This window comes from Myodes glareolus, chromosome X, assembly GCF_982192425.1.
Source record: "Myodes glareolus chromosome X, mMyoGla1.1, whole genome shotgun sequence".
Taxonomy (NCBI): Eukaryota; Metazoa; Chordata; class Mammalia; order Rodentia; family Cricetidae; genus Myodes; species Myodes glareolus.
In genome coordinates this window covers 49733576-49751310 of record NC_142053.1, presented here as the reverse complement: position 1 = coordinate 49751310, position 17735 = coordinate 49733576, and the positions used below count along the sequence as shown (strand labels likewise).

Genomic DNA, 17735 nt, shown 5'->3' with positions numbered 1-17735 from the left:
TTTTTTTTAAAAAAAAAACAAAGGACATCATGAAATTTGCTGGCAAATGGATGGAACTAGAAAAAAAAATTATCCTGAGTGAGGTAACCCAGACCCAGAAAGGCAAACATGGTATGTACTCACTCATAAGTGGATGTTAGCTGTAAGTAAAGGATAGCCATGCTACAATCTACAGACCCAGAGAGGTTAGGGAACAAGAAGGGCCCAGGAAGGAAGCTTGGATCTCCCTGGGAAGGGGAAATAGAAAAAATTTTGTGGCCAGATTGGGGATGGAACATGAGGGATTGAGAGGAGAGAGAGGTATGAAGGAGGAAAATATGAATACCGAATAAATCACTGATTTAAGATCTGCTTCATGTGAGAAGCCCCATGTTTGGTACTGTAATACGAAATTCTACAGCTAGGAGGTCATAGGTCCCAGAGAAGAAACTATTGCTCTTGTTTTGGTTAGTGGAAATTATATGCCTGTCAAATTGCCTAATTGCTTTCTTAGCATTGATGTTCAAGCCCAACGATTATTGCTGCTCTGAATCATGGTCAAGGAAGCTTCTTTTTGAATGGGCACCAGTTATTTCAAAGGCTCATAATTAGTCAAATTGCTACTGAGCATAAAAGAGTACTGCTATAATGTAGCAATCCAATAGCCAACTCTAAATGGACGAAAACAATCATTCATCTGCATCAAAATTCAAAATGCAGGGTTTTTCATAGGGAATGGAGCAAAACGAACGTAAAACCCAAGGAAGGGTGAATGAAGCACTGTAGAATGCTGTCCTCTGCACATATCATAGCCATTACCTTCTTGAAATGTTAGCCACCATTATTACAGTCACAGGATTGTTGCTTTTAACACTACATCATAGAAAGGAGTGATGTCATCAGACAATCACCTGATGTTACAGCTGTTCACTCCCTTCTGTGTTTTTTCTGTCTCAGTATTCAGTTGGGCTCCGGAGGTGCCCCAGTACATTTGAGATAGAAGATTGAGAAAAGGAGGGTTCCATTTATACAGTACTTGGGACGTCAACAGCCGTGATACAGCTCTTCCAAGACCACCTACTTTCTTGTAAGTAAACATTTATCTCTGCTTCTTAAGTTATCCCAGAAGATTCATTCGTTCGCCAAGTTAGACTTGAATGGACTGTCCCTTTGATCTGACATTATCTGGGGTGAACAGACATTTGTCTACATCTCCCTAGGAAAGTTCAGGAAGCAAGGCTCTTCCTTTACTAGCATGCCATCCGGTAGTCTCAAACCTTCATAGACAAGCCACAAATCAGACATAGTATTTTAGAAAAATTGTAACAACCAAAAGAAGTATTGACACACACGCACAGGAGGACATTCTTGTATAATGTAGGGAGAGTGGCTGCTAATCCCTACCTAAAGCTCTGAGAGAGAAGCAGAGGAGTGGAAGATAAATCGGTGTTGTGGCAATGGAGTGAAGGGCAGGGCAGGGCAGGACAGAGCCAATGCAGGAGGAATGGATAAATGCCAGTGTTGAAATATTAGCAGAAGCCACTGTATACAGATGTTAACGACTTTGGGGCATGAAACTAATACATGAGCAATCCATTTTCTTCCTTATTAGTTAAATCATGGAGTAGTTAGAATAAGGCAAATGACAATTTCAATTTGTGCCATACGTTCATACGAAAGAAAAAGGAAAACTTCCTAAGTGACTAAACTTATCTGGGCAATACTAGATAAATTAATGAGCTATTCAACAGGTTTCATGTTTATGATCAATCAATATTGTTTGTTACAGGAAAATAATATATCTTACTTCAAAGAAATGTTAAATTTGCATTAGGAAGTTCTGGAGAAATAGTATACATATACATACAAATATATGTGTATATATAGTTTAAAGAATTAACTTACTTCATATGTCATTGTTATGGCCTAACAAGTAGAAAACCAAGTAGTAGAACAGCAGGTTGGAACCCAAAGAACAATCTGATGCTTTGCTGTTAAGTTCAAAGTGATCCAGAGGCAGAATTCCTTATTTTTCAATAGACCTTCAAACAAAATATAGTCACGGACAGTCTTAGTAAACTGCAAATCACATCAAAATAACAACTTCACAGCAGTATCTAGGGTACCAAGAAAATCAAGGTACCCCAGCCAAATTTAGTTGACATGTAAAATTAGCCATCACAGTCAACTAAGAAAATGTCACACAATTTTGTATGAAGTTTCTGTCCATAGAAAAGGATCTAACATATATTTTTCTTGATCTAATCCATCATTTTCTCCAAGGTGATGCTATATGCAAAGCAGCCGAAAACCCAAACCCAGGGATTCTCTCTGCACAGACAAGGCCTTGAGGAAACTAAAACATCTAATAATAAGGAGAAAAACTGTAACTTACAGTTTCAAGAGCCCACAGCTGTCACTTCTTCTGTTTCTAACAGTGCCTTCCTTTTGTTCCTTAGTAGTCTTATGAAACGAATGGCCTGAGTTTAATATTACCAGGGGTGCCACAGGATACTGTGTTCTAGGGTAACACAGGATAAGCCACCAGCTTTCTACTCTTTCTGTTCCTGGAAGCTAGAAACAAACGGTAACAAAGGCAGTCTGGACTCAACTTTGAGGAATCTTTATTTGCACAGGGTTCAGACCAAAAGAGATGCTTTACCCCATGGTTATGCTTTGAAATCTTTGAGGTTCTTGAAACTTATTCAGGCCAGACCTCATCTCCCATTACTCTGCTTCAGCTGAATCTAGCAGACTCCTTACAGGGCAGAAGGGGTTTCTTTGTATATTTGTCTCATATGGAAGTGGTAACATATAAGGAGATATATTCTATTAATGTCCATTATCTGAATAATATGGTGGGGTTTGTTATTATATCTTATACATGTATGCCACATACTTTAGTTAAATTTATGCCTCCATTACCCAAACTTGTATTCTCTCTTCTTGCACTGATTTCCTACTTAATTTCTGTTAATTCCTTTTCTAAATTCATTTTTTTTAGACCTAGAGTCTACACAAGAAAAAATACATGATACTTGACTTCTGAGTCTGGTTCAATTTGTTTAACATGATCCCCAGTTCCATTCATTTACTTGCAAATAAGTTACTGAAACAGATTGTGTTTAGTGATAGTATTACAGTGTCAGGGAAAGAATCTACAGGCATAGGTCACATGGAGACATTGAGTCTAGTTATGGGAATGACAGATTGTTTCATCAAAGAGCTTATATTTGAACCAAATTTTCTGTGGCTCAAGGAGCAGGGCAGAAGGGTTAACTAAAGAAAATGATGTGTAAATATGCCATATGAAAATCTACAACTTTCTATTTTGTATTTATCTTTGAAATTAAAATACAGTTACATAATTTATCCCTGCCCTCCAAACTCTCCCGCATTCCCTTTCTTGCTCTTTTTAACATTTATGGACTCCTTTTTCATTAATTGCTCTCTCTCTCTCTCTCCTCTCTCTCTCTCTCTCTCTCTCTCTCTCTCTCTATATATATATATATATATATATATATATATATATATATATATATATATATATATACCTAATTATAACTTATTCAGTCTGTATGATGTTTATATGTGTGTATTCAGGGCTGAACATTTTGGCACTCTATAACCAAATGGTGGGCCTTCTCTGGGGAAGACTATTTCTCCCACTCTTAGCATTCCCTAGTAGCCTATGTAGTGATATTTTGTTTGTGCTTTAACCAACAAAGCTTGCCTGAAGATTAGAATGCAGAGTTAGCCACACTAGTTAGCTGTAGAGGCCATGCAGTGGTGGCAAACATCTTTAATCCCAGGATTCAGAAGACAGAGGCAGATGGATCTCTGTTAGTTCAAGGCCACCCTGGACTACACAAAATTAATCCAGTCTAAAAAGAGAAATAGAACCAGACCATGGTGGTAGCTCACACAAAGTTGATCCCAGCATTTGGGATCATATACTTTTATTCCCAGCACTAGGGAGGAGAAGACAGGAGTGATATGGCTAGGTGGAGAGAGGAATATAAGTCAGGAGGAGACAGGAGCTCAGGATTCAGTCTGAGGCTTTGTAGAGAAGGCATTCAGTATGAGGACAAGACACCACACTGAGTCTGAGGATTTCGTAGAGGTAAGCACTAGTGACTGGCTTCTCTGCTTCTCTCATCTTTCAGCTTTCATACCCCTAAAATTTGACTCTGTGTTTTTATTATTAAGACCAACAGTAATCGTGTTACATTCTGTAGTGATTTGTGTAGGGTTGAAGCATCATGGTCTTTCCCGCATCTATTTTCAAATGCCTATTGGTGTCTTCCTTGTTAAGCTCGTGTTTAGGTGTTGTGTTGGCGGGACTAGATGGGTGTAACTTCCGACTCTACTAGGAAACAGTCTCCCAGGAAACTCCTTGATCGCATGCCTGTTAATCTTTCTGCCCCCCTTCCACAGTGCTCTTTGAGTCTTAGGTGTCAGAGTATTTTGTAGATGTACCCAATGGGACTTGGCTTCACAACTCTGCATTATAATCAGTTGTGGTCTCTGTCACAAAGCGAAGTTTTCTTAGTTAAGAATTAGTACAAAGAATAGATGTTTATATTGTTGTTAGAGATTATGTTGGTTTAATAAAATAGTGAATGTATGGTCTCCTGCAAGATCCATAACTTCAGTACCCCTGAGGAGTTGGCTAGGTTTCCAGTACCAGGCACGATTTCTCACTTGTTGTATGGGTCTTAAGTCCAATTAGAGAGCTGCTGGTTACTGCCAAGGTATGAATGCGACTAATGCAACCATAGAGTTGTTGTATCATTCCTGTTGTTTGGGGTTTCTGGACTACATTGCTAGATCGAATGGCTGTTTCCCTCCTTCGGAAGCTTGCATGGCACTTTCTGATACCATGAAAACTAGTACTCAGGGAGGCGGCTCTCAGTTCAGTTCCAGATCTCTGAACCCTGTGTCTGAGTGCATGGTGCATTCCACCTCTTAAGCGCACCGAAGAGCGGTAGCAAAAGGTTGCGTGTTTTGGTTGTTTCCTGGAGAGCCCTGGTCAATAACTCAAAAAAGAGAATTTCGTGTCTGGTACTGGACATTTTTATTAGGTGCTCTTTGGCTCTTTTTTATTGTTGCGTCTTTACCTGGTTTCGGCATTACAGTGATAATGGCTTCGGAGAAGCGATTGTGAGTATTCATTCTGTTCATTCTGCTTCCTTTCCTCCTCGTCGTCCTTAATAGCTTAAGAAGGATTCACTGTGGATGTCTGAATGCAGCGAATCCATCTGGCACGGGCCCCTTTTTTGCTGGGAGGCTTTTCATTATCGTTTCAATTTCCTCGTTTATTATGGTTTTGTTTAGGTGGTGGACTTCTTCATAGTTTAATCTTGGCGGTTTGGCTGAAACTAGGCTTTAGGTTTTCCAGCTTAATGGCGTACAGGCTTTAAAAACAGTCCTGTATAATATTCTGTATTCCTTTGTTGTCTGATGTAATTTTCCCCTATTCATTTCTTATTCTGGCTATTTCTGCTATCTTTTCCTTTTTATCAGTCGAGCCATGGGTCTGTCAGTCTTGTTGAATCTTCTGAAGCAATTCCTAGGTTTTGATTTTTTTTTGTATTGCTTGCTTTGTGAACCATTGATTTCTGCTCTCGTTTTTCTTATTCCTTGCCATCTTTTTTCCCCCAGCTTTTTCAGTTGTTTTTCAGCTTTTTCATTAGGCCACTTATTTCTGCTCTTTCTAATTTTTAACTATAGGCACCTACAACTATAAATTTCTCTCTGAGGATTGTTTTCATTGTGTCTACTTTTTTTGTCTGATTAGTTCTTTAGATATTTTAGATACTAGCTCAATATTAGATATGTAATTGGTAAAAATATTTTCCTATTCTGTAGGAGGTTGTTTTGTCTAAATAACAGTGTCCTTTGCCTTACAAAAGCTTTTCAGTTCCATGAGGTCCCATTTACTAATTGTTGGTCTTAGTACTTGTGCTAACAGTATTCTGTTCAGTAAGTAATTGCCTGTGCAAATGAGTTTGTCTAATCCCTACTTTCTTTTCTATCAGATTCAGAGAATCTGGTCTTATATATAGAGCCTTCATCCATATGGACTTGAGTTTCTTTTTCTTTTTTTAAAAAAGAAAACAATAATTTTTCATTATACATACCAATCCAGTTCCCACTTCCTCCCCTCCTCCCCTTCCCTCCCTCTAAGTCCACCCCATCCATTCCCTTCTGAGGGTTACCTTGCTCAGCCTCAATACAGAGGGAGGGACATGGTCCTGCCTCAACACGATGTGACAGACTTTCTTGATGCCCCCTTGGGAGGGCTTACCCTTTCTGAAGAGTGGATGGGGGACTGGGTGGGAAGAAGGTGAGGGGAGAACCGGAAGAGGAAAGGGAGGAGGAGCTGTGGTTGGTATTTAAAATGAAAAAAAAGTACTTTTAAAAAAATTATAAAAACTTTAAAAGGTCGTAAGTAGAAATAATACAGAAAATCAGGATGGAATTCTCCACACCACTCCAGTCGTATGGAGCAAAGAAAAACCTTAGGAAAAGGCAAAGAACTCAAGTAGATAATTTAGATTCATTAGAGAGAAAGATTCATAACAGTTTTCATTGAAATAAATCTAGCAAACAAAATACACTAAATCCAGATTGTTAACCCAAAGAGATTGGAGTCAATTCCAGCTGGCTATATGTGTATCCTCTAATCTGCCAATTCCTATTTGTTATCTTTTTTATATATTATTTTTATTTAATTTATTTCACTTAATAGGTCTCAATTATGTTTCCCCTCTCCCAACTCTTCTCAGATCCTTCCCAACTCCCTACCCACCCAAATTTATGTTCTCTCTGTCACTCCTATCTATCTGTCTATCTATCTATCATCTATCTATCTATCTATCTGTCTGTCTGTCTGTCTGTCTATCTATCTATCTATCTGTCTGTCTGTCTGTCTGTCTGTCTACCTATCCATCCATTATCTATCTCTATCCCTTTCAACAAAAAGAAAATTAAAACAAACAAAAACAGTGAGACAAGAAATGGCTCAGAAGTTAAGAGCACTGACTACTCTTCCAGAGGACCCAGGTTCAATACCCAGCACCCACATGACAGCTCACAACTGCCTGAAAATCCAGTTCCAGAGGATCTGACACTTTCACACCAATGCACATAAAATAAAGATAAATAAATCATAAAAAATTTAAAAATCGAAAAAAAAATTCACAAAAGCATTGAATGCTTTTTTCACAAAAAAAGCATGAATGTTTGATTTTTTTTGTTTGTTCTGTTTGTTTTTGTTTCTTTGTCTTGGCCAAGTACTCCTGGGCAAGTGTAGTTGATATACCCAGTGACAGTCAAATGTAGAAAACAGATTTTCCATTTGCCTGGCAATATCAATTTAAAATAGCTTTTCGATTGTGAGTGGGACCCCCATGCCCACTTGTACTTCTCAGTGCTAAGACTCTGTCTGACTTGAACCAATTCAGATCTTATGTGTGCGGCCACAGTCTCAAGTTCATTTGAGCTTCATATGTATTTCTTCACCAAAAGAGCTCTATGGATGCTTGTTAAAGAATTATTTATGGTACCTTGGAGGTGACATCTGGTTGGATGAAGTAGGTCACCCGGGGTGTGACCTTGAAAGGTATACCTTATTTTCAGTCCTCATTCTGGCTGTCAGGAGGTGGGCCTGTTTTTCTCACCACATGCTCTGTTCCATTATGTTGTGCCAATAAAAACTTAGTAATTGGTCCAAGTGACCATATACTTGAATCTCTGAAACCATAAACCCAAATAAATATTCCCTTTCTTAAGATATTTTTCTTAGATACATTGCCACAGTAATAGAGAGAGTCTGACTAATAAATTTGCTTAAGGCTTGCTTGAAGTTCCAATTCAAAGAGGACACTTGAAAATTCTAGTTTGTTCCCTTAAATGCAGTATACTAACTTTAATCACGATCTATAGCTATGTGTCTGTCCTGTGTCCCCAGTAGGAAGAATGCAAAGCTCAGAGAAACAATGGATGGACCCAAACGTAACTATCAATATCTCACTCAGAGACTCTGCTTCCAGTTTCTACAGTGCTAAGCTGGGAGGGGTGCCTTGTAAATTATAAAAACTAAGGGGTGAATATTTTCTCATGAAGTGTAGCTAGAAGGCGTTCAACAATGATGTATGGATGCTGCTTAGACGGTTAAGGATGTCTGTGTTCAGGGAACAGAGGATAGGAAAAATTCCTGTTCATTTTGGCCATCCCATAGTCAGAGATGGAAATTGTGGTTCGTAGATCAATACAATATACCAAAAGAGTAAAATTTTCATTACTTACTGAATGACACTTTTACAGGAGAATTAGGAGGACCCAAGCTAATCTAAGAATAGCTTGTGTGTTATTTGAATGAGATGTCCCCTAAAGTCTCAAGGATTTGAATACAATGTCCCCAGTTAATGGTCATGTTTGAGAAGGCTTAGGAGATGTATCCTTGTTGGAGGAAGGATGTAACTTGGGACTGGATTTGAGGTTTTAAAATTGTACATCACTCACAGTGCTCTTTCAGCTTCCTGTTTGTTTTAAGATGTGAACTCTAAGCTTGTTGCTCTAGCTGCCTGATGCTTGCCTGATGCCACGCTCCTTTGGCATGTTAGAGATAGACTCTTACACTCTGGAGCCCTACGTTCAAACAAATTCTTCCTTCTATAAATTATCTTGGTCGTGGTGAGTTGGGTGTGGTGGTACATACCTTTAATCCCAACACTTGGAAGGCGGAGACAGACAGATCTCCGTGAGTTCAATGTGTGGTGACACACATCTTTAAAGGATTAATCCCAGCACTTGAGAGACAGAGGCAAGCAGATCTCTTTGAGTTCAAGGGCAAGCTGGTCTACAGAGTGAGTTCCAGGACAGCCAAAAATACACAGAGAAACCCTGTCTCGAACAGTCAAGAAATAAAAATAAAACAAATAGAGTTTAAAATATAGTCACATAAAGATGAAAAACACACAGAGAGTCTCGATACTGTATGTTATTATGTTCTCTTTGAATTGTTTTAATGCTTAGGAAGGGGAAACAGGTGCTTAAAGATATTTGCTTATAAATGCTGCTGAATTAATCCAAGACAGGTATTTTTGAAAATACCTGGACTTCAAAACTGAAGTAAAAAAAATTGTTACTTTGGGGAAGAGGTTTTGTTTCCACAGGAAATGAGAGGCTGTGGATTCATTCCAGGTTAAGAAAAATCAGGTTTGATCAAGGAAAATCCCATGAGAAATCTCTGATTGAAGCAGATGCCCCAGATGTCTTAGTTCTACATCCAGAACAAATTCAAGACTGCTTCCTGAGATAATCAAGCCTCACAGGATACTCCAGTCATGACTTGATTATAATTCTAAATTTTCTTTGAGTCCCCATAAGATTATCAGCACCCCTAATCAGCACTAAGTAGCCTGGAAAACTATGCCCACATTCCCAAAAATGGACTATGGATATTTTCCTTTGTTTAGAAAGTTGGTTACAAGTTGTTATGGGTAATGATCTGGAAGAAAGCTAAACAAGGGAGATTTGATTCAGAGTTCTTGTTTTGAAAAAAAAAAAGGAGGGGAGTGCTCTGGGATAATGGTCTTGTATCACATTTATTTTAAATAACCGAACCAGGCAGGAAGTGGAGGTGGGGAAATAAGAATTCTGGGAAGAGGGAAGTCTCAGACTGCAGTCTGTGATCTAGCCTCAGAAGAAACAAGATGTGACTACCTCACCAAATAAAGTACCAAGTCACATGGCTAACATAGACAAGAATAATGGGCTAATATAAGTTATAAGAGTTAAGAAGAAGTCTGAGCTACTGGGCCAATCAGTTTATAACTAATGTAGACCTCTGTGTGATTCTTTGGGACTTAACGGCTGCAGGACTGGGCAGGATAGAAAACCTCGGTCAACAATGGTGTTTTATCACAGCAATAGAAAGTTAACTAAGCTCAAGAGAGCAAAAAATGACCCAAATGTGTGATTTGATGGTTCTTATGGATGGAGTGTTTGTACCTGTAAGCATCACAGCTCAAATGAAATGGGATCCTGGCATTCAGGAGTTAAGGAATTCCACAGTCACTATAAGCATAGCAGTTTACAGCCCTGCTTCAGGGGAAGGCTTCCCCAATGTAACAGCTCTGCTCTGGCAGGGGAGGGTTATCCCCTCAGAAGTTGTTATTGTTCTGCTCAGGTTCCTGGGAACTTAACAACTCTGTTCCACTAGGGGCAGGATTCCTTCAGGAAAATTACACAGTTCGGCTCCACTGTGCCAAGGACTACGAGGAGCTTAAAAACTCTGCTCAACTAGGGGCAGGTTTCCTCGGGGAAAGTTACAGGGAAAGTTCCACTTCGGCTCCACTCTGCACCTCCTCAGTTTACCCAGGAGCTTAACAGCTCCTCTCTGCGCGGGGCAGATTTCCCCAGGCAAAGTGTGACAGTTCGGCTTCACTCTTCTCTGCTTTGAAGAAAGCTGTTACTTCTCTGCTCCCTTCTTTGCTGTGCTTCATTCCAGCGAAAGAAGTTTTCACCCAAATCTCATCCCAAAGATTTATTGGGAGGGAAGAATCCAGGAGAGAGGCTACCTCTGCCAGGGTGGAAAAGGGCAGCTCCCAACTGAACAGGTACAGGGCTTATACAGGGCTTCTTAGGGGTCGCAGTTTTTTCAGGGTTAAGATTTTTTAGGGTGAGAATTGGATTTCAATCCCTGACTGAATTTCATGCTCAGGAAATGGTTGGTTTCATTCTCAGTGATTGGTTTCGTGATTGTTTGGTTTCATGCTCAGTGGTTGGTTGGTATTCCTGCTCAGGGATTGGTTGTTTTTGTGTTCAGGGATTGGTTGGTTTGTTCTGTGTTGATCAGGGACAGAATGTGTTTCTTTGGCTCTGGTTTCATGATCAAGGTGTATTACTTTTACTGGCCCTTTTTAAACTTTGGCTCTGGTTTCAGAGCCCGAGTATGTTTCTTTCCCTTACTCTTTTTAACCTTTGGCTCTGGTATCAGAGTCAGTGAATTAATTGGCTCTGGACTTAGGGTCAGGATGTGTTTCTTTGGTTCTGGTCTCAGGACCAAGATATGTTTCTTTGGCTCTGGGCTTGGGGCTGGGGTGTGTTTCTTTGGCTTTGGTTGCAGAATTAGGGTATGTTTCTTTGACTGGCCTTTTTACCCTACAGTATTTATCTATGTAGAAAAGGTCTTATGTGGTTTGAATCTCTCATAATAATCAGGAAGGGCAACAGACTGTGTTACAAAACAGATTCCAGCATCATTTGTTTGACATTCAAAGTTATTGATAATCTCTTGTCAAATTTTTATGAGAAATGTACATAAGAAGTAATATTTGCCTAAAATATAGCTGAGTATTTGTTATAGATATGGTTCTACTATAGACTGTTACAGGTTTATACACCATACACATAATAAATACATACATATGTATGTACATGTGTAAAATTACATAAATGAAGAATAAATAAATAAATAAAATAAAAGACATGACTGCAAGCAAGATAGTCCTTGAAATGACTAACTTTCAGGTTGTCTACTAACAGGACTCCTAGGTTCTAGAATATGTCCTTTCTTGAAGAGATGGTTCTATACTACAATGATAATAGCTGTATCACTTTTAAAATTTATAAACTTCATAGCCAATTGTAATCAAAATATCACAATTCTAATTTTTACCTGTTGTACACATTGTGTTATGGCTGGGGTGATTAAAATTACTAACACTGTGTGTTAAACCTCTTTTCTCTTTCTTCCTTTTTTTCTTTTATTTTTTTAAAAAACTATCTTTTTTTAATTTTACATACAAATCCCAGTTCCCACTCCTTCCCCTCCTCCCATTCCCTCCAATCTCTTCCCCACCCCACCCCATCCACTCCCCAGAGAGGGCAAGGCACATTGCTTCGGGGAAGATCCAAGGCCCTCCCTACTATATCTAGGCTGAGCAAGGCATCCATCCAAAGAGAACAGGTTCCAAAAAGCCAGTACAAACAGTAGGGAATAAATTCTGATGCCACTGCCATACAACTGTTAACCACATTCAGAGGGTCTAGTTTGGTCCTATGCTTATTCCTTCCTGTTTGGCAGGAGTTGGTGAGCTCCCATTAGCTCTGATAAACAGTTTCAATGGGTGTCCCCATCATGCCTGACCTCTTTGCTCATATTCTCATTCTTCCCACTCTTCAACTGGATTTTGGGAGCTCAGCCCAGTGCTCTATTATGGGTCTCTGCCTCTGTTTCCATCAGTTGCTGAAAGAAGGTTCTATGGTGATATTTAAGATATTCATCAATCTGACTACAGGGCAAGGCCAGTTCGGGCACCCTCTCCTCTATTGCTTAGGGTCTTAGCTGGGATCATCGTTGTAATCCATGTTGTACATGTTTTGGGTCATAAATGCTGCCAGAATGAGGGTAATTGTAGATTCTTCCTTCACTGTTTGAGGGAGCCGCTGAGGTCAGTCAATACATGGAAGTGCTTGAGTTGCTACAAGAAGGCTCTGAGAGGCCATTGCATTAAGCTTTGAAAGTGAAGCCTGCAATGGATTAAAGACCCCTATACATTGGAGATGCTGGAGATATGAGACATCTACCAAGAAGAGCTGTATGTCCAGAGTAGTACCAAGCCAAGAGAGAGGTGTATGTTACAAATAGCAAAGCTGGAGATACTGAGCCATCGAAGCCCTTAAAAACCAATGTAGCAGACAATGGCATGGAGTTACAGAGTTTCCAAGTCACAATTAAGACGTTACATTGAGTCTCAGAAGAGACTGGACTTTTAAATGGTGTTGAGATGGAAAGACAATGAAGGCATTTAAAGTAGAACTAAATGCATTTAGCATTATGATGTGACAACAAACCTTTGAGGACCACAGAGTAGAATGTAGTGGTCTATGTGTAAAATGCCCCTCATAGTCTCACACATTTAAACACTTGGATCTTGGTTAGCGGCATGTTTAGGGCTAAGAGTATGAATCTTTTAGAATGCAGAGCCTTGCTGGAGGAAGTACATTGCTAGGGGCAGGGTTTGAAAGTTTATAGCCTCTTTCAACTTCCAGTTTGCTCTCTCAGCTTCCTACTTGATGAAATGTGATCAGTAACTTTCCCACTTTGGTTACCTGCTGCTCTATCTTTCTTGCCATTGTGAGATCTCTTCTGGAACCATAAGCCAAAATAAATTCTTTTAAAAGTTGTCTTTTGGCCATGGTATTTTATTATACCAGAAGAAAGGTAACTAATACTACACACACACACACACACACACACTACTGAATCTCCATTTAGCATTGCTAATATAGACATGTTTAGGGCTAACTGCTTGGTATTGGATACCATATCGAGAGGTTCACCCTTGGAGGAAACTGATAGTCCTTTTCTCAATAGCCATTGGCTGTAGTCCTTCATCTAGGATTGAGGCTTTGTAAAAGTTCCCCCATCCATGTTGGCATACCTGATCATTACTGTCATTAAGCAGATATGTTAAGCAACCATACTGTTGAGGTTTCACAGGTGTAGCATCACTATCATATCTATAAGACACTATGTAGCTGCAGACCTTGCTAGAGAGGTCACAGATCCTAGGAACCTACTGCTACTGTTCCCCTCAAACCACCATAACTTCTAACTCAACTATAATACATGTCCTTAAACACACAAGTAAGTGTAACTCTGTCTTCTCATCACAGAAGCTACTGTTAGCAAATATAGAGACTCTCACAGAAATCCACATGTGATCAATATGCAGAGAATAAGTGAATGTGCGGTACTCAACCTAAACATACATTTACAATACAACCCCTATACCTGAGTCAGGGAACATTGTGGAAAAGAAGGTGGAATGATTCCTTTTATCCCTTGCATAAAAGACACAGTCTAAGCCCATAGCAAGTATATCAAGTTGTGTTAAATGTTTATTTCCCATTATACAATGTACACACTCAATAGCCTTTTCTTCAATTACTCTTTAGCTGAGTTAATGACTTTCCCTAAAAAGATAATGCTTCTGGTTCTTTTCTCCAAAACCATCAATAAGAATGTTCTGTCAAATTGGATAATGGGATGAAGAGAAGCTACTTCTGGCTGTTCCAGAGACACAGCTGCAGGAGCAGCTACTTCTTTGGTCCCTTGTTCTCCAATGTGCAGCACAGCCTTGTGAAAAAACCTATGAGAGAGGAACACACACTGAAGATCTCCTGAAAAGTGGCAACAGCCTTTGGGTGTGTTAGAAGTACAAAAAGAAATAGTATATATTGTGTAGATGGTACTTGAATATGAATATTACTTCGAGAAGTTTCCTTAATTTCTGTGATTTTAGGACTATTTGTTTGGGTAGCATCTCATTCTCCATCACCTTTCATCTCTAGAAGGTACCTTTTTGGTGTCTTCCAAACATCCTCTAGCACTGCATCTCATGAGTTGCTTCTCATCATTAAGGTTTTCCATTGTCTTAGAGTCACCTAACATGAGGGTTAGGGATATAAATTACATTTATTTATGTATCTGGGTATCTGGCCTACATGTATTTTTTTTTTTTTTGCATCACATGCATGCTTTGTTCCGGCAGAGACGAAAAGAGGGTGTCAAATTTCATGGGACTGAAATCATAGACAGTTTTGAGCTTCCAGGTTATGTTGGCAGTGGAAATTTAACCTGGGACTTCTGGGAGGGCAAACAGTGTGCTTACCTGCAGAGTCGTTGCTCCAGTCCCAGAAGTGACTTCTAAAATGATTTATTTTGAGTAAGAAGAATACTCTCATATGATACTGACCTAATAGAATCACGCTGTGACTATAGACATGAGATTTCTCACTGACTAAACAAGGTAGGTGAATTAATTGTCTCTTGAAAGAAAAAAAACCAATTCATCAGCTTACATAGGAAAGTTTAAGACCATTGTCTCTCGTAATTCCAGGTTAAGTCGGCACTTTCAGCAAAGGCATCCCTCATGCCCATCTTCTGAAGTGTACTTCCAAGGTCATATGTGGCAGAAATAGAAAACTTTGGAACACACATCTGTGTGGAATAAGGAAAGGGAGACATGACAGTCACCACAATAATCACAAAACACACCAAGCTATAGCTCTTTTTCTTTCTCTCAATCAACTCTACTACTCCCCTGAACAATGAGAACCATTAACATGGCGCCAGAGCCATAGAAGATATTGTCATAGAAATTGCCTCTGACTCAGACAATGTTGGGCTGTAACACATGGTTTCCTGGGCCTTTATTACAGAAAGATGTATCTCTGTGGTACTGAGCAAGGACAGGGGCTAATGGAATGAAGATCAGAGCTTAGTGCACAGGCACTTTCATGATTTTCTGTCTTGCAGTTCTAACTAAGAATGACTGCCAACTCCATGCAATATTAAATCTTATCCATCCCAAAGCCTTATTTGGTCTCTAAAAAGGTATCAGCATTGTAGCATGCTCACGTTGGGGAGCATTATGGGAATTTATTATTTGACAAATTTCTCCCTTGGCATTTTCTCAATATGCTTTGATGAAACACTGTGGAAAGTATCCAAAAAATCTTATGCACACTGTACTGGACATACTCTAAATATCATCATACCATTGACAAGGGCATCTGGGTAATTTTCCCGCCTCTAGGTTTCTTCTGAACTCAGCTTCATCTCCACTGTTAGGGCCACCCATATGTCATCACAACCTATAAATTGTTTACCCTTTCTTCAGTAAGTAGTTCGACTTCTTCAATGTCTTAGATGACATGGTTGTCTCTACTCCCTCTATGTGCCCCTCCTTTGGAAGTACAGAACGTGCTAGGGCATTCTCACTATAGTCCATTCGAAGTACTGTACAATTCAGCTTTACATCCAGAAAATGATAGCATTGTTCTAGGTGGTGCATCATGGGCACTTGTATTGCGGTGGTCTTGTCTACTGAGAAGCTGGAACTCTCTTCTGTTTTAGACACATGGAAAGGATTTGCCCACTGGGCTTAAAACAAAGAAAAATAAGAGATGTTTCTTTGAAACTATTAGTCCTTCATGTAATAATTAAGACTGTCTACTGTCACCTAGTCTTCCAAGTAACTAAAAGTGCCCCAGTAAGCATCAGAGAAGCAAGGTCAGCTGACGTGATAATCCAGCTACCACATGGCAAACACAGAGTTCCTTTCCAATGCTGCTGAAGTTGGTAGTCTATTTGTAGAAACACTAAACTTTCTACACCCATCAGAAACAGTATCTCCTTCCATGAAAAAAGGTATAGGAGTGTCCAGAAAAATGGGTAAAATGAGATAAGAAAATGTTGTGCCATTTTAAGCATATATAGGTGTGTGGCTTATGCAAAAAAACCCCACTCATCCAAATATGAAAGATAGGTTCTATAAAATCCAGAGGAATTATGTGGGTATAGCCCTTTCAGAAAGGAGGGCACATGATACTTATTCTAAGCTCTAACTTCAGGGTTAGATAGCCTTGCTGGAAAGGGTAGAAGTGAAAATTATCCATGGTATTTGGATATGTATAGCATAATTGCACATAGTAAGTACTTAGCATATAGTAAAAGGGATTTATGCAGTGTATCCAAATCTACACAGGAAGTACAGACTACATTATGCTTAAATACAAATTCAGTTGACTTGCTGAACATGGGCTTCTCCCACATCATTAAATATTTTAGAAACTATAATTATTGAGCCTGACCAAAATATTCATAACATTGTCAATCACATTTTTTAAAAGTGTTATCTGCCTAAAAGTTTTCTGGGCTCATCTGCAGAGCTTTGTGTCATCCTGGAAGGATTCAACACAATGCATGGATGCATACATAGTGAAGAATCACTCTGGTATGAGGAATACCTACTGATGCCAGTGATAAGAGGCCATAATGCCCCCACACACACATACTTCTCTATCTTAACACTAGACTGGAAATTAATGTCTTAATGCCTTACCTTTGAAATGAATATAGTTCACCAGAATCATGATGATGTTCAGTCTAAGGTCTTGAATTAGGTCTATAATTTTCCCTTTGGCTTGCTTCTCCACATAACTGTTGATCTCCTGCTGGGCTGCAGAAACATTGGAGAAGTCGATAGGAAAGACTTCAGTTTCATAGAGGGTCTTGATATCATCCAAAACCCTTGCCAGTGTTTTCAGCTGCTGTCCAATGAAAACTGCATTTCTTTTCTGCAATTCCAGTTCATTCTTTGGGAAATTCAATGAACAGATCAAATGTTGGAAGCCCTGATGTAATTCTGTTATTGGAGTATGTGTGAGGTTAAAACCCAAGACCTCTAGAATAGGAGTTTGAGTGTTAGAGCCAGATCCAAAAGAAAACATGGCTAAAGCAGCAGATGTGCTCTCAGGGGAAAAGAAGATGTTCCAATCTGGGTTCTCCACAGGGAACCTATGATACAGACTGAATGCAAAGCCAGCATTGATAGATGACATCTTATAGAGAGTGGCATTTTGTTGGGGCAAATGGAAGGTTGTAACTTTGCCTTCAGAAATGTTATATTGCACACAATGGATTGTAGTCTGAAGCCCAGATACCAAGAGAAACAGATAGAGGAACACTGACATTCTGAAATGAAGATGATCTACAAAACATGAAATGAGATAACACTTAGGAGAGTTTAGATGAAACACTTTCTGATCCAGACAAACATAAAAGTCACCCACTTTGATTTATAAAGCTAAAGGAAGTATTTGGAGCTGTCTTCAGTGAGGAACAAGAGGTGGTAGTCTCTCTTTTCTCTAAACACCAGTGACCTGTCTACTTG

At 39.3% G+C, this 17735-nt stretch overlaps 2 protein-coding genes across 2 annotated transcripts in view; one reads left to right on the top strand and one right to left on the bottom strand.

The window, feature by feature from the left end:
- Positions 1-919: 919 nt before the first annotated feature.
- Positions 920-17735, top strand: part of LOC125415729 (uncharacterized) — a 28966-nt gene continuing 12150 nt past the window's right edge. The window contains exon 1 of the mRNA XM_048458216.3: positions 920-1066. The gene's annotated coding sequence lies outside the window, so the exon portion shown is untranslated. The remainder of the gene's footprint in view (positions 1067-17735) is intronic.
- Serpina7 (serpin family A member 7) lies at positions 13943-17656 on the bottom strand. The gene is given in 6 exon segments (XM_087903000.1): positions 13943-14167; positions 14860-14898; positions 14900-15005; positions 15667-15943; positions 16905-17552; positions 17635-17656. Coding segments are annotated over 5 exon segments (1278 nt in total). The 5' UTR covers positions 17536-17552; positions 17635-17656.